This window comes from Aptenodytes patagonicus, chromosome 23 (genome assembly GCF_965638725.1).
Source record: "Aptenodytes patagonicus chromosome 23, bAptPat1.pri.cur, whole genome shotgun sequence".
In the NCBI taxonomy this organism is placed as follows: Eukaryota; Metazoa; Chordata; class Aves; order Sphenisciformes; family Spheniscidae; genus Aptenodytes; species Aptenodytes patagonicus.
Window position 1 is genome coordinate 315,322 of NC_134971.1, and position 19,920 is coordinate 335,241.

Here is a 19,920-nt window from a genome sequence, read left to right on the forward strand (position 1 = left end):
AAAAGAATTGTCCTTAGGGCGCGAACACCACAGGCTCACGGGGGACAGAAGAATCGTTTGTCCCCTTGAGCAACCTGACTGAGAAGGGGATGGCTCCATGCCCCACTGGACCTTCACGGTCCTCAAGTCCACTGATGTCCACATACAGAACTTAACCCCCTTTTCCCCAAATATTGTTCACTCTTCACAACCAAGCCTTTTCTAGAGTGCTAGCATCACCTTCCCAGGACAGCTGGTCTGAAGATGTTGAGAAGGCACCTATCTATACCTGGAAACGCATTTAACACATCTTAAGCCCACATCCAGCTCTTTATACAGCACCAGAATCTTTCCAGCCACGTTTCAGTAATGGTTTGCAGCTCTCAGCAGATACAGACATAGCCAGGAAAGTCAACGCTGCCTAAAGCCCTTTAACATTATCGGGCAGCCTTTCTTATTTCGAGTTAAAAGAAAGCAAAGGCCCTGCTTCACATCAGATGTAGGATTCCAGATTAAGAGGAGACGCAGGTGCTCTCAAATACGCTATTCCTTACGTCTAATACAGTTCACCTGCAAAGTAAGCACCGCAGAAGTTTCCAAACTGATTTTAAATACCTTGCATTTTAGTATCTTGGGACAGAGTTTAGCAAGGACAGTTTTACAGGTATTGTTTTAATTTCTCTTGGATTAAGGTAATGATATTATTTATTTATTTATTTATTTATTTTTCTAACAACGTGGTGCTGTAACTAAGTCATCAACAGCAGAACACAATGCTTTACCTCCACATGTCCACTGCTGGCACAGAGAAAACAGACCACCCTGGGAGTAATAGGTACCGAGGTGACGATGCCTAACCCACCCATCTCCCAAACATTCTCCACTTCACAGTCCTCCTGAAAGTACAAAAGGATACGTCACCATGCAGAATAAGGCAATACAACATCAGTATAAAGTGCTCACATTGATTGCTGCTTTATACATTCTGTGCCTGTGATTAAGTGGTCTCAAACCGAAATCATTTCAACTTCTACCTTGGTCTACTTTATAGTGTATATTGGAATAGTCACATCTCAGCGCTGTTCTTGCCAAGAGAGTTCAATAATACGCTAGCCTTCCTTCTACGGAAAGCAAGCCTAAGGAACAAGACAAAGTTTTTCACGATTGCACAATTATTACTAAAAGTGAAATTTCAGAAGAATTATACTTTATTAAAACTCCATATTTGTATAAAACACTTATGAGATCTCGCTATAATCTCCAGTATCAACACTTATAGATGGACTGAAAAATTATTAGGAAAATATTAATTTTTATTATTTCAACACTGTTGTTCAAAAAAGTACATGATTTATCAGTTTAAAACCCCAGATATACCCAAAATGTTGTCAATTACAAGTTACTAACATTTTCCCCAAATCTTGTTGGCTCAAGTTGTGGTAAGGTTTTATAGTTCCATCTTAATGGAATAATTCTTCATAAACCTCAATTTCTTGCTCATCCTCACACATTGACAGTTAAGGTTTTAAAGCTTTAAGTGTCTCTTCATCCAGTACTCTAATTGCAAGAAAAAAAAGGCATAACAAACTTCTAAAAATCAACCGAGTGACTCGTCACGAAGGCTCCTACTTGCAGTTCTCTCTGAACAGTACCAGACACACAAACTTAGAAGTCACTGCCAGCACTCTTGAGGGACTCTAGTTCCAGTGTTTAGAGCCAGGTAACATTCAAATACTTAAAACATTTTGTCCTCTACCTTGAAATCCACTCGGATTCTGTGGACTCCATCTGTAGGTGGCTTTTGCTTGGAACTGCTTCCATTAGTCAGAGTGCTGAGCAAATTCAGCGTGCTGCTTTCTGGCTTGCTTATAGGAGGGGGCTTTTCCTAGTCAAGTAAAGGAGCCTGCATTAATCCCAACCCCGAACGTTAAAACTTAACCAGTAATTACATTAAACGCCGTAGGTAATGCACAGACAAAACCCCCAAACCATCACAGAATTAACGAGTGTGTAAAAGCTGCAAGAAAGTAACTATTCTGCAAACCATTTCTTAAGAGCATTCCACACACAATTACATTTCTAATTCAATTTGCTGCATTTTCCTCTAACATCATGTTGTTCTCTCTCATCAGAGCGCTGGTTTTTATTTTGCTGCAGTGGGGCAACTCTGGGTGCAATTAGTCCCTATGCACTTCTCTCTCATATTTAAATAAGACAATTCTTTTTCTGTTTTTTTTTTTCCATAATGGAGTTGTTTCTGAGACGAAGGTAGTTCCATTTTTTATGGAAAAGCTAGCCTCCACCCCACAACGTACAAGTCTTGGAGAACGATTCAACATCTAAACCGAATCTTAGGCATATGCCAGGTACTTTGGTATCCACATACTGCCACAAGGAAAAGTACAAAAAAAAAACAAACACCTCTGCAAAAGGGTTAAGTAATACAGTTCTACTTTCTAGACAGACAGAAGTTCCAGGTCCTTGAAATTTACTGACTGTGTACAAAAAACAGTATTCACCTTTTCTTTTGGTTTCTGTTTCACAGGGAAAGTTGGACGGGGAGCAATTTTTTTCTGTTTGCTTTGTTCTGTGCCTAGGAAGGGGGGAAAAATTATGAGTATTTCAAGTAACTAACAGCCACCTGTAGAGAAGAAAAGGGAAAAAAAATCAGCTGGGTAACGTGCGATGAATTTTAGACTAGAATTTTTCCACCCTCTCCTGTGACTGCACCTCACCAACTATGACTCGAGCAGTCTCCTCGAGGCATGACCAGGAGAGTTTGCTCTGCTAAAAATCTGAAGCATTCTGGGTGCAAAGCCACAGAAGTCCTGGAGCTGCCTTGTTGGTCACTGTTCACACTCTTCTGTACTACGTGCAACAGCGGACTGTGTTTTTGTAGTAAAACGATTACATTCTTCTCGTTTCACATTCAGACTTAACAGTATTGAAAATATACTTCAAGACTGCCAAGACTACATGACTAAAAAATCACAGTAAGGATGGCCATCTTTCTCCCTGCCCCAACATACACTGTAGTTCAATAAAAAGGAAGCCAGTTCTAAGAAAAAATTCCAAAATAATCTGCTGTAATTTCACCAGATCATAAAGCATTTATCAGTTTTAAAATCCAACAACTTTTAGCGGTACTGTTACTTAACGTGACTCAAACAGACTGAGGATAAACAGTCCCATTTACCTATTTCTGGCTGGGGAGTCTGCTTTTTCTTAGGCTCAGAAGCGGTAAGTTTAGGTGCTTCTTTTTTCAAAGGTCCTGAGCTCGGTGGCTGAGAAGGAGGGAGCTGTACTGGCTGGGACACCTGCTTGCCAGTCTTTCTGGTACCAGATGCAGGGACCTGTTTGGGCTCCGACACTGGAACGGAGGAATTCCCATCCTCATGCTTTTCCTCAACGGGCTTACGGGCAGGTTCACTGCTCTTCTTTACCGCATTGTCTTCTCTCGATACGATAGTCTGAGGAGTTTGTTTCTGTCCAGAGTCCAACTGGTTCTTTCCAGAATGGCTTTCTTTCTTTTCGTTTGTCTTCGATTTCTTCTCTTTCTTTTTTGCAGCTAGGAAGAAGAAGCATCAATAAAGCAACACAGACAAAACGGTGTGACTTCAAATGATTTGCTGCTTTTTTAAAATAAGGAAACAGACACTTTGATGTCCGAATTTTGTCATTCTGTCGTACAAAAGAAAAAATCGGTACTCAAAAAAATAAAGCATTTTGTTGGTAAAATTAACGCGCTTGGCTTATGTTGCAATCTGCGTTCTAATACCTCGGGCCTCTATTCTGACAGAGCAGTAAGCAAAACCCTTCTGTAGTAAAGCAGATTCAGAGCTTAACTGCGCAAAGGAGAAAGCAGACTTTGTATGGCGAAGTTCAGGGAGTTCAAGGCAGCCGCCTGACCGCTGTCACACTAACACGCAGACCTCCAGAGGTCTGCTACTAAGAATGCGGGGATTTAACAGAACACGTGTGACGGCTCACTTAAGCCTTATGTCAGAGACAAGGAGGCTCCAAGAGGCCCTGTGGCACTCAGGAGCAGGCAAACCTCTGAGAAATGCTTCACCTGAAGGGCAGAGGGGAGACTGACCAGCCATCAGCAGCAGCTCCCTACAAAAGGAAGGAAAAACTACAAGTCTAGTGCCAAAAGAGACAGCCACTGTCACAGAGTACAGATGCTGCCTGTACTCACATCGCTCCTGCAACTTTTACCTGACATCACCAGAACAGGCAGGCTCCCTGTTAACATTTGGTTGCAGACTAACCTTTTGTAAGCTCAGTGTAGCCACAACGACAGCACAAAGAGCAAAATTTAAGAGATGAAGATTTCTCTTTTGCGCTATACTCGAGCCAAGTCTTTTAGCCTACCTTTAGCTTGCTTCTGGAGATAGGCTTTTGAAGGCATCCACTGTAGATTCTGACATTTCCTCATTCTACAAAGAAAGAGCATGTCGTGAACTCAGAAGAAAAATGCAGACATTAAGAGAGCAGTTTGTAAATAGTCAACATGAAAAATTGAGAAAAAAAAAACATTATCAATACCCCCAGTACCTTTTTCCAAGCATCTCCTCCCCCCTTCAGAGATATCCAAAAGAAACTTATTTTCCTCTGTATTTTCCTTTTGGTTTTCCACACTCTCAACACGATTTTGAGGTTAATAAAACGGCTTAAGTAACACCACCACTTCACTGGTAAATCCCCCATCAGTTCAATTTCATAGATTTGAGAAGTATCAGAATACTTCCAAGAGCTCTAAGAAACCACACCAAACTCCCTCAACTGTAGGTTTTATGTAATCCAAACTGAGGCCATTTCAGACAAAAACAGTTACTCTTGGAGTGGAATCGGATTAGGTGACCAAGCCTTTTTGTAAGCGTTCAACTTTATTTCCTATTTTTCTTACGTTTAGCGTATGATGTCTTCTGTACGTTGGGCTAGGCTTTGTTTCTGCCTTCATTCTTGTAGCAGGGCTACAAAGAGTTTTGAAACCTAGCCTGAGGCCCGGGCAAAGCTGCTAAGAGTGAGACTACTTACAGATTGTAGGCTGCAGAGTGTTTTCACACAGATGAGCACTACACAGCAATTCTCACAGCCACGCTTTATAAATAGCTTTCATACCACAACAATCTTTGTTGGTGCCCCTTCAGTTGCTGCCTTTTCATACAGACTATCTAGTCTGGTAAAATCAATTTAATGCAGCAATTTAAAAAAGCAAAAGGTTCAGGCTAAGTGATATGTATAAAAAATGACAGGAAAAATCAAGGAAGAGTGGTATTTCTTAATGACATCCAGAGACATCTTTGTTATATGAAGTGTATATACACCAGATAAACATCATCTTGAAAACACAAGTTCTTCATAAATGCAATTTGGGAGAATAAGAGATAAATACTTATGTATACATTGCCTTCCTTGCAAAAACCCCTACTGCCTAATGAAAGCCACTGGTCTCGTACCAAATGCTTTTCAATGCTATGCCAGTTTCATCAAACTGGGGAGATTAAACCAGAAGTGAACTTCAGAAAAAGAGCTTGTAACAAGCACACCTTGAATCAGGATCTTGACTCTTAAATTAAACTGTTTACAGTCCCCTGCTGTGATCCAGCCTCAGCCCAGGCCAAATTCACTCAAAGCCTGTGCTACAGGGTACATCTGCTGTTCCCGGTCCCGGAGCGTGGGCGTGCTTATCCCACTGATAAGTGCGTAGGGATTAGACAATTTCTCAGACACATACTTACTTGCAGCACTGCTTCTTTATATTGCGCCCACCAAACTTGGGTTTGTCTAGACAGTTAGTACAGACACCACAGTCCTCTGGAACCTGACAGCCCGAACACTGCCCACAGCGCCTTGAGCGTCGGCCCTTCTTCACCGGAGGTTCTTGCTGTGCCTTGTTCCTGGTAACTGGCTTAATTGGCTTGATAGGTGGAGCAAGAGGTTCAGCCTCTTCTGAGCCAGCTATTGATGACTTATCTATCAAAAAAAATTTCTAATGTGAACTGACTGATGTCAAAGAACATTTCAGGAGCGTCTAACTTGCTAATGAAATTTATTCCATTAAGCCTAAGTTGATCTGCAGAGCCACACAAGGGGTGCGTGTGAGTGTGTGCGTATACACATATATGTATGCGTACATATGTATATGTACACACACCCCTCAGCAGACCAAAAGTGTAGTGCGGGACACATGTTTATAACAATTACCAATGGTTAAAAGGATTAACCCTGTTTGAGTGGCACTGTAACGGAGAGCCCAGAGCTGTTTAACATACTTTCCCTTGTTAATCACTTGAAGTCCTCATTTTAAGCAGTCAACAAAAGCTGACTTTGTATGAATCCACAGATGAAAACCAAAAATCTTAACTCACCATCATTCCCCATGGAAGACAGTATCTTCTCCCGTTCTTCCCACGGTAAGGCACTCAGAGTGGGCATGTCATCAGGAAACACTGCTCGCTTGCGGCCCAGTGCAACAGCTGCTCTCCTGCAAACATGTTTTATTCGTGGTCCTCGGACTGACGTTTCTGATGAATCGCTCTCTTGTCCCTAGATTTCAGAACATGAGAACAGACAGTATTCCTAAGAAAGATACCAAAATGAGGCTGGGAAACAGCTAATGGAAACTTCTAAACAACCTAAAAAGAGTTAAACTATACCTTAGCTTGCACTTTCTAAGAATCGGAATTAAAAAAAAAAAAAAATCAAAGACTCTCGGCCTTTGAAGCCTCGGTTATCCAAGAGAGGATAAACTCAAAAGAACAAGAGGCGTTATTCATTTGGAATTACAGGGTAAGTTTCTACCTGCTACTGAGAAGCAAACTTGCTCATGAAGCCATATTATCAAGGCATTGATATAATAAAAATCAGAGTCGACTGCAGTTAGACTAACATTCGGTGCTAACTGATCCAGCAGAAGCCAGAAGTAAATCAAGCTGTTTGACAGCTTTGTAGCTGCTGGCCTTTAAGATGAGGGGCTTGTGTTTTCTGAGGTGCTAAAAGAAATGTAGCATTTTAGTGCAATTTTCCATGTTTTCATCATAGGATTCTGAAATATCTCCTACTAAAAGAACTCCCCCAAACAGGTAATTGTGAGGGCCTGGGCTTCTTCTATAGCAGGCCAGACATACAGAAGCATGCACTTCATTCCAGAGACAAAAGCTTGAGAGTTTTCAATTTAAAATATACGCTAGTGATTTTCAACACTAGTGCCATTAAGGAAAGTAGAAGTTTAAATAAAAAGGAAGTATTCTCTGAAAGTGTATTTCACGTACCTTTCTGGTAGCTAAAGAGGACTGCAGAAAAGGGTAGGTTTGGAGCGGGGGAACGGGGAGAGGGAAGAGAGGAAAGTGGTAGGAAACAGTCCCCCAATCAGATGCAAAATCCCAATGGATTTTACTCCCGCCTGTAAGGGGCAGATCATCGCCGTGTAAAGTTTAAAAAAAGAGAGAGACCAAGACCAACTTTATCTTTCAGAAGCCAGCTTTATGCTCGAGAAGGGCCCTCAAGAAACATCGAGGCCAAGAAAGACTACTGCAGCTTGCTGGAACCGTGCTTTTAAGAGTGAGTACTACTACTCTAGATGATCACTTTGCTTAGATTTATTCAGAGTAACCTAATAAGCAGCTACGATGTACTGATCTCTAAAAACGCATGCAGCTTCCCCCCTGAGCTGACTACACAGCAGCTCCCTCTCCCCCTCAGCTTCTGCCCAGGGCTTCTCGTTTTCGGATCGTTTGCCATCTGTTGCACTAACAGCTGCTTAGCTCGGTACGTTAATTCTTCATGCTTAGGATACGAAAGCTACTTGTGACTTTCAGCACAAGTTCAAAATAAGATGCCTCTAGCAAAAAAAAGAAAAACCACCACAAAAACTTGGAAGAAGGAGTACCTGTGCTTTTGGCTGATCTGCTTGTTTGAGGGACTTGCTCTTCTCAATCTTGTACAGCTGGGCTTTTGCCTTTTTCAGAAGACTGGCCACCCTCTTATCAGTCATTGGCAGTTTGTCTGCTTGAGCCAACATAGAGCTGATGGAGGAAGTGGAATGTTTAACAGTGCTTGACGAAGGAGCGGAAAGACGCAGGGCTTTTTCCTTCTCCAAAGACGGCACAGCGGGGCTGAGGTCCAGATCTGATTTATCTAACCCCCCTCTACCTTTCTTGGACGTTTTGGTTTTGATGGCTGCCGTATCTACCAGAGCAGCAGTGGAAACGTCTGCCGTGGGATCTATTGCTGTAGACTTCTTCCGGCCGGCAGTTTTTTTGGCAGATGACGATGCTGCAACGTCTTCACTGACAACTTTTTCTTTGGGCATTTTACCTACAGGAAACAAAGCAGAGCTACTCTGAATTTCTGACCCTTTTCTCCTTTTCTCTTTCCTTGACTCCCGTTTGTTCTCCTTTTCTCTCTCTCTGTCTTTCTCTCTGCTCTTGTCCTTCTCCAGGCTTTTGTCAGCGTCTTTATCTTTGGAGAGTTCCTCTGCTGCCCTGTCCTTGTTTCTGCCTCTCTCTGTCTGGGGACTCGACGTGAACCAGGGAAAGAGAGGAGTAGGGCTACTAGATGAAAAAGGCTCTGCCGGAGTGCTAGTCTGCTTCCTCGGTCTCTGGCTTCTTTCTGTTGATTCCCCAGACTGCGTTAGGGAATGGGAAGGAAAAGTAAAAGTTGAATTTAAGGCACTAGTGGCAAGAGAACTAACAGAAATGCTAGTTAATGAGGAAGAGACAGAAGACTGTGGGGCGAGAGTTGTCAGGTCAGAGGTACTAAGTCTCCCGCTTCTCGTCCTCATGGAGTGTGAAGGAGATCTGGGTTCCGATCGGATGGGGCTAAACACTCTCCTCTTCCGCTTCCGAGAAGAGACACCTGTTGCAGAGGTCCCTGTAGTGGTTCGACCAACTGATGAGGGCAGAGTTACAGATTCAAAGATCCTGGAGTGGGCCTCGCTCGGCGTGAATCTGGGCGCTCTCAGGAGAGGACTTCTCTTGTGCATATCAAACCTCGTTCCAGAGTGAAGAGAAAACAGACGTGCTGGAGCTGTAGCACCTGGCGTTGAGAAGCCGGATGCAAAGCCAACGTCCTCCGGTGTCAGCGGTGGGGGTCTGAAGTTATCGAATATCGGTTTGCGAATAAGTCCCTCTTTGGCATATTTTGCTGATGAGAAGTACTGTGGTTCTGACCTGGAATGCTTCAGGGAGGTCCACCTAAACGTCGGCTCTCGCAAAATCGACTTCCGTTTCTCTTGCATCGGCGCAGCAGAAGCAGGAAGAAAGGGTGAGGCTAACGGTATGGTAGGAGGCATAAGCCAAGGGGTATGGTCCGAGATGCTGGAAGCAGGCTGCAGCGGTGGGGGGGGAGTGAGCAAAGGGGGAGGAGGAGAGGAGGAGGACTGCTGCTGTGGCACGCTTGGTAAGGCTGACAGCTTTTTAGCAGTCCTTTGGCCAAAGCTTCTTTCTGTTATCGAAAATCTTCTGTTTCTCCTATCGCCATTATCGTTTTCAGGGGACTGAGAAACAGGCAGCGGTGCATGAACTTCTGGAGTATTGCTTCGCTCTTCAGAAAGCGTCTGCATCTCCTCAGAAGCCTGGGAGTCCGTAGACGTATCCACGCTGGGGCTACTGGACCGCGAGGAGTCCGAAGACATCTGAGACGAATGCTGAGAAGCAGCGCTGGACTTTTCACTGGAGCCACAAGACGTAGCGCTGAACCTGCTGTTTGGTGTGGATTCTAGTCTGGATATTTTAATAGGAGGATCATAGTCTTCATCCTCAATGAACCGTTTGGGTGTTTTAATAATCCGTGAAGAGATAGCACTCACAACTGGCATGATGAACTGTCGGATATTTTTAAGCTGGGTTCTCCCCTTCCTGCCCTGCAGTTTGGCTGCTTCTTTCTCGATCTTTTTTTGCGCCCCCTTTTTAGCCTTCTGCAAGAGTTGCTTAGCAATTGCAGCATCCGTACGTTTGGTGGAAGGTATAATCCTAACAGGCTTAATCCTGCGTGGACTCTGTCTGACAGCAGCCTTTTCTTCTTTCGTAAGAGGTGGCGTGCCATCCTTTTCTTTGCGTATCCTTTGGGGTTTCTCCAGCTGCGAGTTTATGACTAAGGTTGAGGAAGTCTTTAAACGTTCAGAGGACGGCGGCCTACCTCTCCTGCGCACGATCTGAACGCTCTTCCTCCCAATCTGAAGTTTTGCCCCAGGCTTAAATTTAGATTTCAGTGGGGAGAGCTTACTAGTTCTTAATTTCTTGATTTTAGTTGCTTGCTGAAACGTAGTGGATGGTGACCTTTTGATTTTTTTCAGACTCTCTTTTTCTTCTTTACTGCCCTTCTGAATGTCCGATGCATCCTTTACTTGTGACAATTTGAACTTCATGCTCGTAAGCGCCGGAGGTCTTCCTCGTCTTTTTTCCCCGCTCTTCAGCTCCTTCTTCTTTACTTTCTCCATGGATGTGGTTTCAGACTTGCTCGAAGGGGAACACACTGATGAAGAGTCTGACAGTACAGCTGAACTTCGGTCAGAGCTGCTCCGGGGCCTCCCGCGAGGCTTCCGTGGACTAGACTTAACTGAGAGGGAAGTAGAGAATGCAGAGCACACGTTAAACTTCTCCAAGTGTCGGATCAGCATTACCCAGATCATGCAAGTATTTGCTCAGTATCAGTCACACTGCCCGTACAAGTCGCCAAGACGTTTCAGTTAATCAACAAATAAAAATACAGTTTTATCAATACATGTGAAGAGTACCTTCCCAACAAACCTCTTCCCCCATATAAAATATGAAGTAGATAATTTTTTTTAAAACACAAGCTTGCCTTCTCACAACAACTATATATGCAATGGCACAAAACCACTATCAACCTAATGTCGAGAGGGAACAATAATTCTTAAGGGCACGTGCCACCTTTCAAACAATTAAAAAAATTTTTTGTTTGTTTTTTTAAGCAGATCACAGCTAGCTGAAAGGGAAAATAAAAAATCCTTCTTCTCTAGTACCATCCATCTGCACTGCTGAGGGATAGGTCAGTAAGGCAAGAATGACATACAGGGAGAGGTTGATACAAGGTCATTTACTAAAAAAACTCTTTTTAGCTTCGAAACACAGCTAGCACTTGGCATTGCACTTGGAATCATCAAGCAGATGCGCAAGACTTGATTACTCACCTCTACCAATGCATTTCAACGCATGCCCACCAAACCCAGCTATTCCAGTTCTGGGTCTTCACATAGCTCTGACAATGTACTTCATTCTTCATTCGAAACACCCTATTAGCAAGGCTCTCCACAGCAGAATCTGCTGTCAAGGCCAAGCTGAGTAGATCATTGTGGTGAATGAGCAGAGTGCTGTGGCGAGAGCATTTATTGACAACAATCTAAATCAAAGCTGAACTCATTCCCTGGCAGTCCCATCATGATTTGATCCTACATCTTGAAAGTTGAAAATGCAACAGACTTAGCTACAGCTTATCCTCAAGTGTTCTACATTTGTTTTGTTTCCAAAAAAGTGAAGGTTCCAGTTACAGGTGATAATGAGTCTGTTGAAAGACACTGAAATATTCAAACCAGTTTTAGATCCTTACTATTAACAATTGCCTCTCCAAAACCCTAACATGAGGTTTCAAATACTGGTTTCATCAGTATAACTCTTTTACTCAAAGTCTCCCTGCTCCGTAACGGATCAGATGTAAAAAGTCCAAAACTAACCGAGGCGAATCCAAAGACTGGGGTGGCTGTTATGATGGATGAGATTTGATGGAACAAACAGGAGAGGCATGGCAAAACCATCACAAAGGAGAATACAAAGTCAACATCCAATCCTGCGACTCAAACATACCTGTGGGGGACCTGGTGGGACTTCGTACTTTGACTTCTTCATCTGAACCAAAACCTAAAAACTGTTCATCCTGCAATGAGAAAGCGGATAGAAATTTGAAGACGTGGACATTAACATTAAAACAAACTTCACTATGATCAAAGCACGAAAGAATTCTAGAGGCTTTTCCCTCCCCAAGTAACATACTGGCATTTGTTCTTCTAGCAAACAATTGCTAAAAAGGAAATGCAACTTTTATATATACACATATAAAGCAGCTATAGTTCACAGCTATGGAATGATCAAAAAGAGTTATGGGGAAACAAAGGACAAGTATACATGGAAACAAACCTTTAATGCATAAAACTTGCTGCTCGTATCAAACCACAAATGTCTACTCTTATAATTATTCATACTACCCTAAAGACATACTCCAGCAGAAGAAGTGTTTCTGTGTTTATTTTTCTAGTACAAATGTAGATTAACTTCCTCCAGACTCATTTAAAAGCCTCTCTGGATGAGCAGAAGCATCTGAGGTCTATAATTCTGCCTGAGCATCCCGGAGCTTGAACAAGACCTCAGGGCTTGCTCCGGTCCCTTTCTGACAGCTTCCCTGAGGGAGGGCTTGCCACCCGCTCCCGCAAGACCCAACAGCAATGCTTACGGCCTCTGGAAAATGCATGATTTCAGGTCGGCATGCCTTCAGATGAATCCCGCCCTATCAGCTCCGTCACGCAACAACCTCCAAGCCTGGCTAAGGAACAAGTCAAAGTAGACTAAAGCTACTGATGGGAAGACAGAGTCATCCCTACAACGCAGGCGGCATTCATACACCCCAAGAGCCGCAGCCTGTCATAGCACTAAATATCTAGAAACACTGCAAACCAGTGAGGTGGCAGAACAAGCTTTCTCTCAGAGGCACCAAAGGTTGTTTCCTCTCCTACGGTTCCCAGCAAAGTCACCACCAAAAAAGCGTTTCTTGCTAAGGGACCACAACCGTTGCTAATTGTTACATTTCAAAGAATAACGAAATTAATAGCCATGTAGGTAACATTACAGAACGTCAAGGACAATTTTCTTAAAAATTGACTCGATTACAGTAAAGTGGGTTTTGTTGTTGGTTTGGGTTGTTTTTGTGTTTTTTTACATTCACGTCAGACTTTGTCTTTAGGAGAGATGAAAACCTGACTTCCACTGTAAAGCTCCTCCCTCTGACAGAGACATGATGTTAAAGGCACTCTGTTCACATTAAGACAGGCTTTTCAGGGAGTATGCAAAAATGTCAATCCTATTCGTCTGCCACCAGAATTTGTGACACGTTTTCGTTTTTTACATTTTTCCAGCTTTCCTAGTCCAGTTTCACCTCAAGTATTTACGTTCGCCAGTCTTAAGTTTCCTCTGAACTTTGAAAACAGAGATGTCACTTGCTGCTTGCTTCTTTAAACTGCTGTGCAATGTGGCCGTGCGCTAGAAAGTAACTGTGCTGTTTCTGTACCAATTTGAGTCTGCAAAGAGCTTTGAGAAGAGCAAGTGCTACAAGAACAGTATCCTGAAAGTAAAAAGGTGCAACACTGTCAATAGGAGAAGGTGTGCTGTGCAAAGAAATAACACCATTTCCTGATGTAGCTTAGGCTTGATGAAAGACTTTGTCAAAACGGTGCCTTTATTCTGCCTTGTGCTTTGTACATTAAATTTCTACTTCATCTACTTACAGGACAGACCACAAAGAAAGTCTCAGCTACTGAAACCACAGTTTAGTTTTAAAGAAATTAAACCACATGCACTGAGACCCATACCCATGTCTACAGGAAAGTCATGATGTGATAAAAAGCAGCAAGGCTTAAGACAAACTCTTTCTAAAAATTTTCTGCTTGGTTTCCATTTGATGAGCCTCAGTATGAAACAATTCAAATAGAGTAAATATTCTGAACAGAAGGCCATTCAAGTTTTCAACACAAATATTGCTCTAGCGAGTCAAATAAAATACATACACACTTAGGCTGCAGTTCATAACTGCTGTAAGCAATTATCACCGCACATTGCTGGGGAGGGGGACAGTCCTGCCCTTCCGCACACCCCTGCTGCCTATCTGCCCTTTGCAGTTGCGGCAGTGATGCCAAGAAAACCGGAAAAACCAACGATAAAGCAATGTAAAAGAAATAAAATTACACCAGAATGTGTTCTTTCTACCCAAGGAACCTTGCATCACGCAGAACCCCCAGAGACCTTTTCCTGAAAGCGAGAAGCTACCACTTCTCAACTTTAATCCGACAGCAGTAAAACCAGAGTGAGAAAGGCTGCAGAAGCGCCCGGCTCCCCGCTCGCCTGCGCACAGCACTGCGGATCAATGGCCCCGTCACGCCTGCCCGCCACTCCCCAAGCACGTGGGCTGCCTGCAAGATGTAAACACTGCTGCGCAGGCACTGCCTTCGCAGGGACGCGCACCCGGGGAAAAGGGTCCCTGGCACCGACAAAAGGAGAGGCTGTTAACAGGGACAAGTTTGGGCTGAAACGGTCTAACCACTGAGAATGCAAGCAGAAAAATAACAAGCTACCTACAAACAGTCGGGTTTAGAAACGCGAAGAGAACAGCCGCTCACCCCACGCGACTTCTTCATTAGCCTACCAAAAACCGAGATCTGCAGCATTTTCAAACACACCATCATGCACATATAGCGTACGCCGGGTACAGAGAAAGGCCAAATAATGCTGACTTTTGTGGGTACGAGCACATCTCCCACAAGGAAACGGAACTTATTGCCGCAAGCAGAAGACCCTTCAGGCATGTATACAGCCCCTTATAGGAGAAACCTACAGACTGCTTGGTGAAGACAGACAGCAGTGATTTCCCCCCATAAAACGATTCATTTCCAAGCCTCCCAGCTCTAACTGAATAGCTCCCCAGCGCTTCATTCTCTTGCTGCGCAGGAACGGCTCTGAGCAAGGGGCAGCTCGCCGGCTGTACTTCCAGAACCACAACGCTGCAGCGTGAGAAGCGTGCCTGACAAACACAGAGCCCTCGCTAGGGCAATGTCAGCATACTCAGCCCCTAAGGACTAGTCACATTTCCAACAGACCATTTAAAACACTAAATACTAAATAAACAAACAAATTATTTTCAGGAAAAGCAACAGACACAAAGACTTATTTACAAGACTGATTTAGAGACCATCCCTGCCCAGAGAGGCAAGTAAGTTCAGTGTAATCTAAAATAATACCTTATGCTAAAATCAGTTACTGGCGCTTGACTTGCATGTGTATGAAACGCTCGCTGTTGGCCAACTGCTGCAAACCTCCAGTAACAAAGGAAGAGACGCATCCAATATTAAATACAGTCTCACGCAGCTGCAAATAAAAATAACCTCATATATAACAACAAAGTTGCAGGGGGGCTGACTGTGTGCAGCTAGACCTTAGGAACAGGAAAACAAGCATGCATTTAAAGTTATAACTTGACAGTTTGGTGTTCAAAGGTAGCAGTGTCACACAGCAGAAGCGTCTTTTCTGCGGACTGTTCTTCTGCCCAGAACAAAACACTGGGCCTGAAGACACACAAGAACCCGTAGTGTGGCTTTCTAACGCTCCAGCCACCCCGCCACCTTTTTGTGCTCTTTATGAAAAGAAAGAGGTATGCGACTTTTACTCCCACTAAGAAGGTTGTTCAGATTTGCTTCCCTGCTGCCTGGCCCAGATGAGGATTTCCATACAAGCACGTGGTGAAGACGGTTGGAGAGATGAGGAAACAAAGCATGATTTCTGCAGGAGGAATCCCCATTCCTGCTATCTCGAAATGTCTATCCCCACCCCCGCTATCACCAAACCACCCTGACAGATACACCTTTTCTACAAATATTTGGGGGCTGGGACCACGAAGCAAATAACAAAACACAACTAACTGTCTTGACTTGCATCTGCCTCTGAGTTCACGTGGCTACTACGAATGTTTTCTTCATGTTGTTATTCGGGGTCCTAAAACCCTTATTATTTTATCTGCGGCTACTACATCAGTACTTGCTGTATTTTTGACAACTGCCTGTCATAATCCACAATTGGAACCTGCATTATTTTTAAACCGAGCGCCGTTACCTTGCTTTTGCAATGGGATACGTTAGTTCTGGCTTTGGTCCGATATCCTGGGAAAGATCATTTTTTCTCATTTCCTACCAAGCAGTCATCAGAACTGTCTACGGTAAAAAGGCGCTCTCCACAAAATAACAACTTTGGCTTCATTTACAACTACAAGTAGCATGACCAATACGTCGTTCGTGTCTGTCCGGTGACATTCATGAGTGTATTGGTGACCTCAAAACGGTCACTCTCACTATCTGAGAGGGCAGCCTGGTAACTTATCAGAGAAGATTGAGAAGGCTACTAAACACCAGTACGCCTTTGCCAGGCTAAACCATCCAAGTTGGCCATCATATGTCAAAACGCAGTTTTGAGGCAAATTAAGCAGGAACAGCCTCCCTCCGGTTTGTCAGAAGTGACTATAAAGCATGACAGATGGAGAGTGATTAAAAACCATAATGGTTTTGAACGTGACCTCATTTACCTGAGAAAGAATAATGCAACACAAGAAAGGTCACTCGGGATTATAAATAAAAGGATGAGGGAAGGCTCGCCTCATGTGCGAGACGTGAAGCCTAACCAAGCAGGCAAGGGGCGATCTCTTGATGGGCAGCAGAGCTTCCACCTACATCTCTCCCACTCAAGCATTACACTACCTCAACTTGGTTTAAACCTCAAAGTTGTGAGCAGATGAAGAAAGGCTTTTCCTGAAGTAACCCAGCTACTACACAAACAGAAAAGTTGCAAGCAAATCTCTATTACAGCGTTCCTGAGCAAAATTACTTTTCAAAAAACTTCCAACTAAAAGATCTTGGAGGAAAATCTACCTTCAAATGAGAAACTATCCTGAAGGCACTTGACTCACGCTCCGATCTCTGTCTGAGGAATACTCGTATAACCCGTACCACTACAGATCCATAAAGTTGCACGGGACTGTCATCAAAGCTGTCAGAAGCACTAAACCAGCAACGCAGCTGTTCCGATCAGCTCTTGAAAAGGTTTATTTAATTTTACAATAGAGTTATCAGAACAATGCTTTACTTCTCTTCCTGTTCACCATCTTGGTTTTGGCCCCAATTATACTGCACCTCATCTTCTTGGAAAGAGAGAGGCTATTTTTAGAAGCTCATTCAGAAGCCTGCTTAGTAACTACGGCACAATATCTAACAGACTCCTCTTCTTTCAGCAGAGTAAACATCCTCGGAGATTGGCAGTAAGTAACCCCGAGATAAACGCCGGGTGCACTCTGCGCTCGCGTCGGGAGCGGAGTCATCTGGGAGTTCAGGGAGACGCTTCCCAAGCGATTACTCGCGACGCAACGCCGCTAATAAGCGGCGGAGCACTTGGGGTTACTAATATGTACTGACTCGGCTGAGGGTCCACTCGTCCTTTCATTCTTTAATTAGACGAAAGCTCTGAACAGGAGTGACGCACAGACTCCGCTGGGGCTTCGCCTCAAAACAGGACTGATCTACGCAGCATGTCCTGAGAGCACAGAACAGCTCTTGGCTGGGTCACCTCCACACGACAACCCCCAAACTAGAACAACGGGAGGATACACCCCTGTGACTGCGTTGCAGCTGTACCCTCGGCAATCGACCACAACAATACAACCGTGATTAGGACTGCAGCTTCCAGAGTCCCTCGGACGACACCTTATTTTAGAAAGAATTAGAAACTAGAAAGAACAAGTTGCTCTTTATGGGGCTCAAGCGCAGAGAAGCGCCCGTTCTGACCGTATTACCGAGCGCGCAGATCAGTCTTGCCAGCTTGCTAGAAGGGAAACGAGAACATCCAGTGTTAGGACATAACAATACAGCCAGTCTCTCGCTATCTGGCCAAACCGCGAGCAGCAGAACAGACTAACTTACAGCAGCAGCCCACTAATAAAACACAATTGGTCCCTGCTTTCCACAGAGCCCCGGTTCCATCCTGGATGAGAAATTCTGATTTACAATTTCCAGTCTGAACAAAGAGGGATGCTTTTTAGAGCACCTGGAACAGTCTCATTCTGGTTGCAACAAGCTTTCAATACCACCTCCAAGGAAGAGGGTCAGCCAAACTACTACCTAGAAAGATTTAGCTTGCACCCGGTGAGAGAAAAGCGAGACCAAAGCCTCCTGGACCACATCTAAGAGACCACTGGCAACAGAGCACTTCCAGCAAGCAAAATCTCTCTCTCTCCTGGTTCCATAATGGACATTTAGAAAGCAATGCTTCAGCTGGACTTGGACAGCTGAGAAAAGGAAAGAATTCTAGAGCTTGTTGTTAAATAAAAGTAGACGTAACTAACAAAGCTGCCCAACGCACCAAAGCAGTGGGTTGCAAAACTTCAGATACTTCTGCACACACACGACTATGCTCTAAAGTTGCTGTATCGATGCGTTAGGAAAATCTTTAGTAGTGGCAAACTCATCTTTTGCTCCAAAAGAAATGTACACCACCCAGCAAAGCACGGAAGTGTTATCAAAGTTGAACTATGCTTTGTAGCTTGGCTCAGGGGGGAACGGCTCACCCCTCTGTGGGAGTTTTGTGGCATCCCTTTACCTTAAGGTCCAAGGATTCACTTGCTGTCGGTGCACAAGACTGAACTGAGGGGACTGACCGTAATGAACTGCAGTACTCTCAGTAAAAAACAAGATCATCAAAACCCCAGGGGCTTATGTTGCACGGCCACCTAGCTAAAAGGATTTAATTGCCAGAGAAGCATCACATTTGAGTAGTTTGCAAGAACCCACATTCTTTGCCAAAGTCATCCCCAGCGGCCACCAATGCTGGAGGGAGACGCGAGATACAGCATCTCATCAGTGACTCCCTTTGTCTGCCCTTTCCCAATACTTCACTGCAAAACAGCCTGGAGTTCCTAAGAGATTGGATGCCTTCCAATAAATGCCAGATACAGTTTCCTCAGGTATAGGTCAGTCTATAGGACAAGTCAAGAAAAGGACTGTCGTGGTTTAACCCCAGCTGGCAACTAAGCACCACCCAGCCGCTCGCTCGCTCGCTCCCCCCGGTGGGATGGGGGAGAGAATCGGAAGGGTAAAAGTGGGTTGAGATAGAGACAGTTTAATAGGTAAAGCAAAGGCTGCGCACGCAAGCAAAGCAATCCAAGGAATTCATCCACCACTTCCCATCGGCAGGCAGGTGTTCAGCCATCTCCAGGAAAGCAGGGCTCCATCCCAACAGCTACTTGGGAAGACAAACGCCATCACTCTGAACGTCCCCCCCCCTTCCTCCTTCTTCCCCCAGCTTTCTATGCCGAGCACGATGTCATGTGGTGTGGAATACCCCTTTGGTCAGTCGGGGTCAGCTGTCCCGGCCGTGTCCCCTCCCAACTTCTTGTGCACCCCCAGCCTGCTCGCTGGTGGGATGGGGTGAGGAGCAGGAAAGGCCTTGACTCTGTGTCAGCACTGCTCAGCAACAACGAAAACTTCCCTGTGTTATCAACACTTTTTTCAGCACAAATCCAAAACACAGCCCCATACCAGCTACTATGAAGAAAATGAACTCCATCCCAGCCAAAACCAGCCCAAGTGACAAACCTTGGCTGGTTTGCAACCTGAACCAACAAAACGAAGTCCCTGTACCGGAAGGCTCCCTCTGAACGCAGGTTACCCGTGTTTCTGTTCACTGAAACCAAATACAACTGAAACCTGAACAAAATGCCTCCTCGTCGCAGTTTTACTTCATGTAAGACAGCACCTTTTCCCACTTAATTCTCGCTGCTTAAAAGCGGTACGGGCAGCAAGCTTTGGCACCACAGCTGGAAAACCTGCAGCAAGTGTGTTCCCTCGCACACGTCTGCAGAAGAAAAGCACCTGCGCATGCCGCTACCCACTCGCTCATGGAAGCCATCGGCACCGTTCCACATACACTCAACAGGTCAGGAGGATGCAGCCTCAGCAGGGACACGCTCCGAAGCCGGTTAAGAGGCTGAGAAGTGAACTACTGACTCAAAGAGTTACCCAGTCTCTTCCCTCATTTCCTCCAAATGCAGCACAGTAAAATCTGTAGTTCAGCGCTTTGATGACAATACAGAAGCACGCAGTGAAACACACTGCTGCAA

General features: G+C 44.5%; 1 protein-coding gene across 2 annotated transcripts in view; it reads right to left on the reverse strand.

Annotated features, from left to right (window-relative positions):
• Positions 1–19,920, reverse strand: part of KMT2A (lysine methyltransferase 2A) — a 49,111-nt gene that overhangs the window by 24,551 nt on the left and 4,640 nt on the right. Inside the window, exons 2-10 of one of the 2 annotated variants that reach the window (XM_076358649.1) lie at positions 11,808–11,877; positions 7,874–10,542; positions 6,354–6,531; positions 5,724–5,958; positions 4,354–4,418; positions 3,176–3,547; positions 2,499–2,572; positions 1,736–1,864; positions 762–875 (exon numbers count right to left, since the gene is read on the reverse strand). In XM_076358649.1, coding sequence (XP_076214764.1) covers positions 762–875; positions 1,736–1,864; positions 2,499–2,572; positions 3,176–3,547; positions 4,354–4,418; positions 5,724–5,958; positions 6,354–6,531; positions 7,874–10,542; positions 11,808–11,877 — 3,906 coding nt within the window. Of the gene's footprint in view, positions 1–761; positions 876–1,735; positions 1,865–2,498; positions 2,573–3,175; positions 3,548–4,353; positions 4,419–5,723; positions 5,959–6,353; positions 6,532–7,873; positions 10,543–11,807; positions 11,878–19,920 lie in introns of those variants that run through there. The other variant, XM_076358650.1, reaches the window with a different exon arrangement.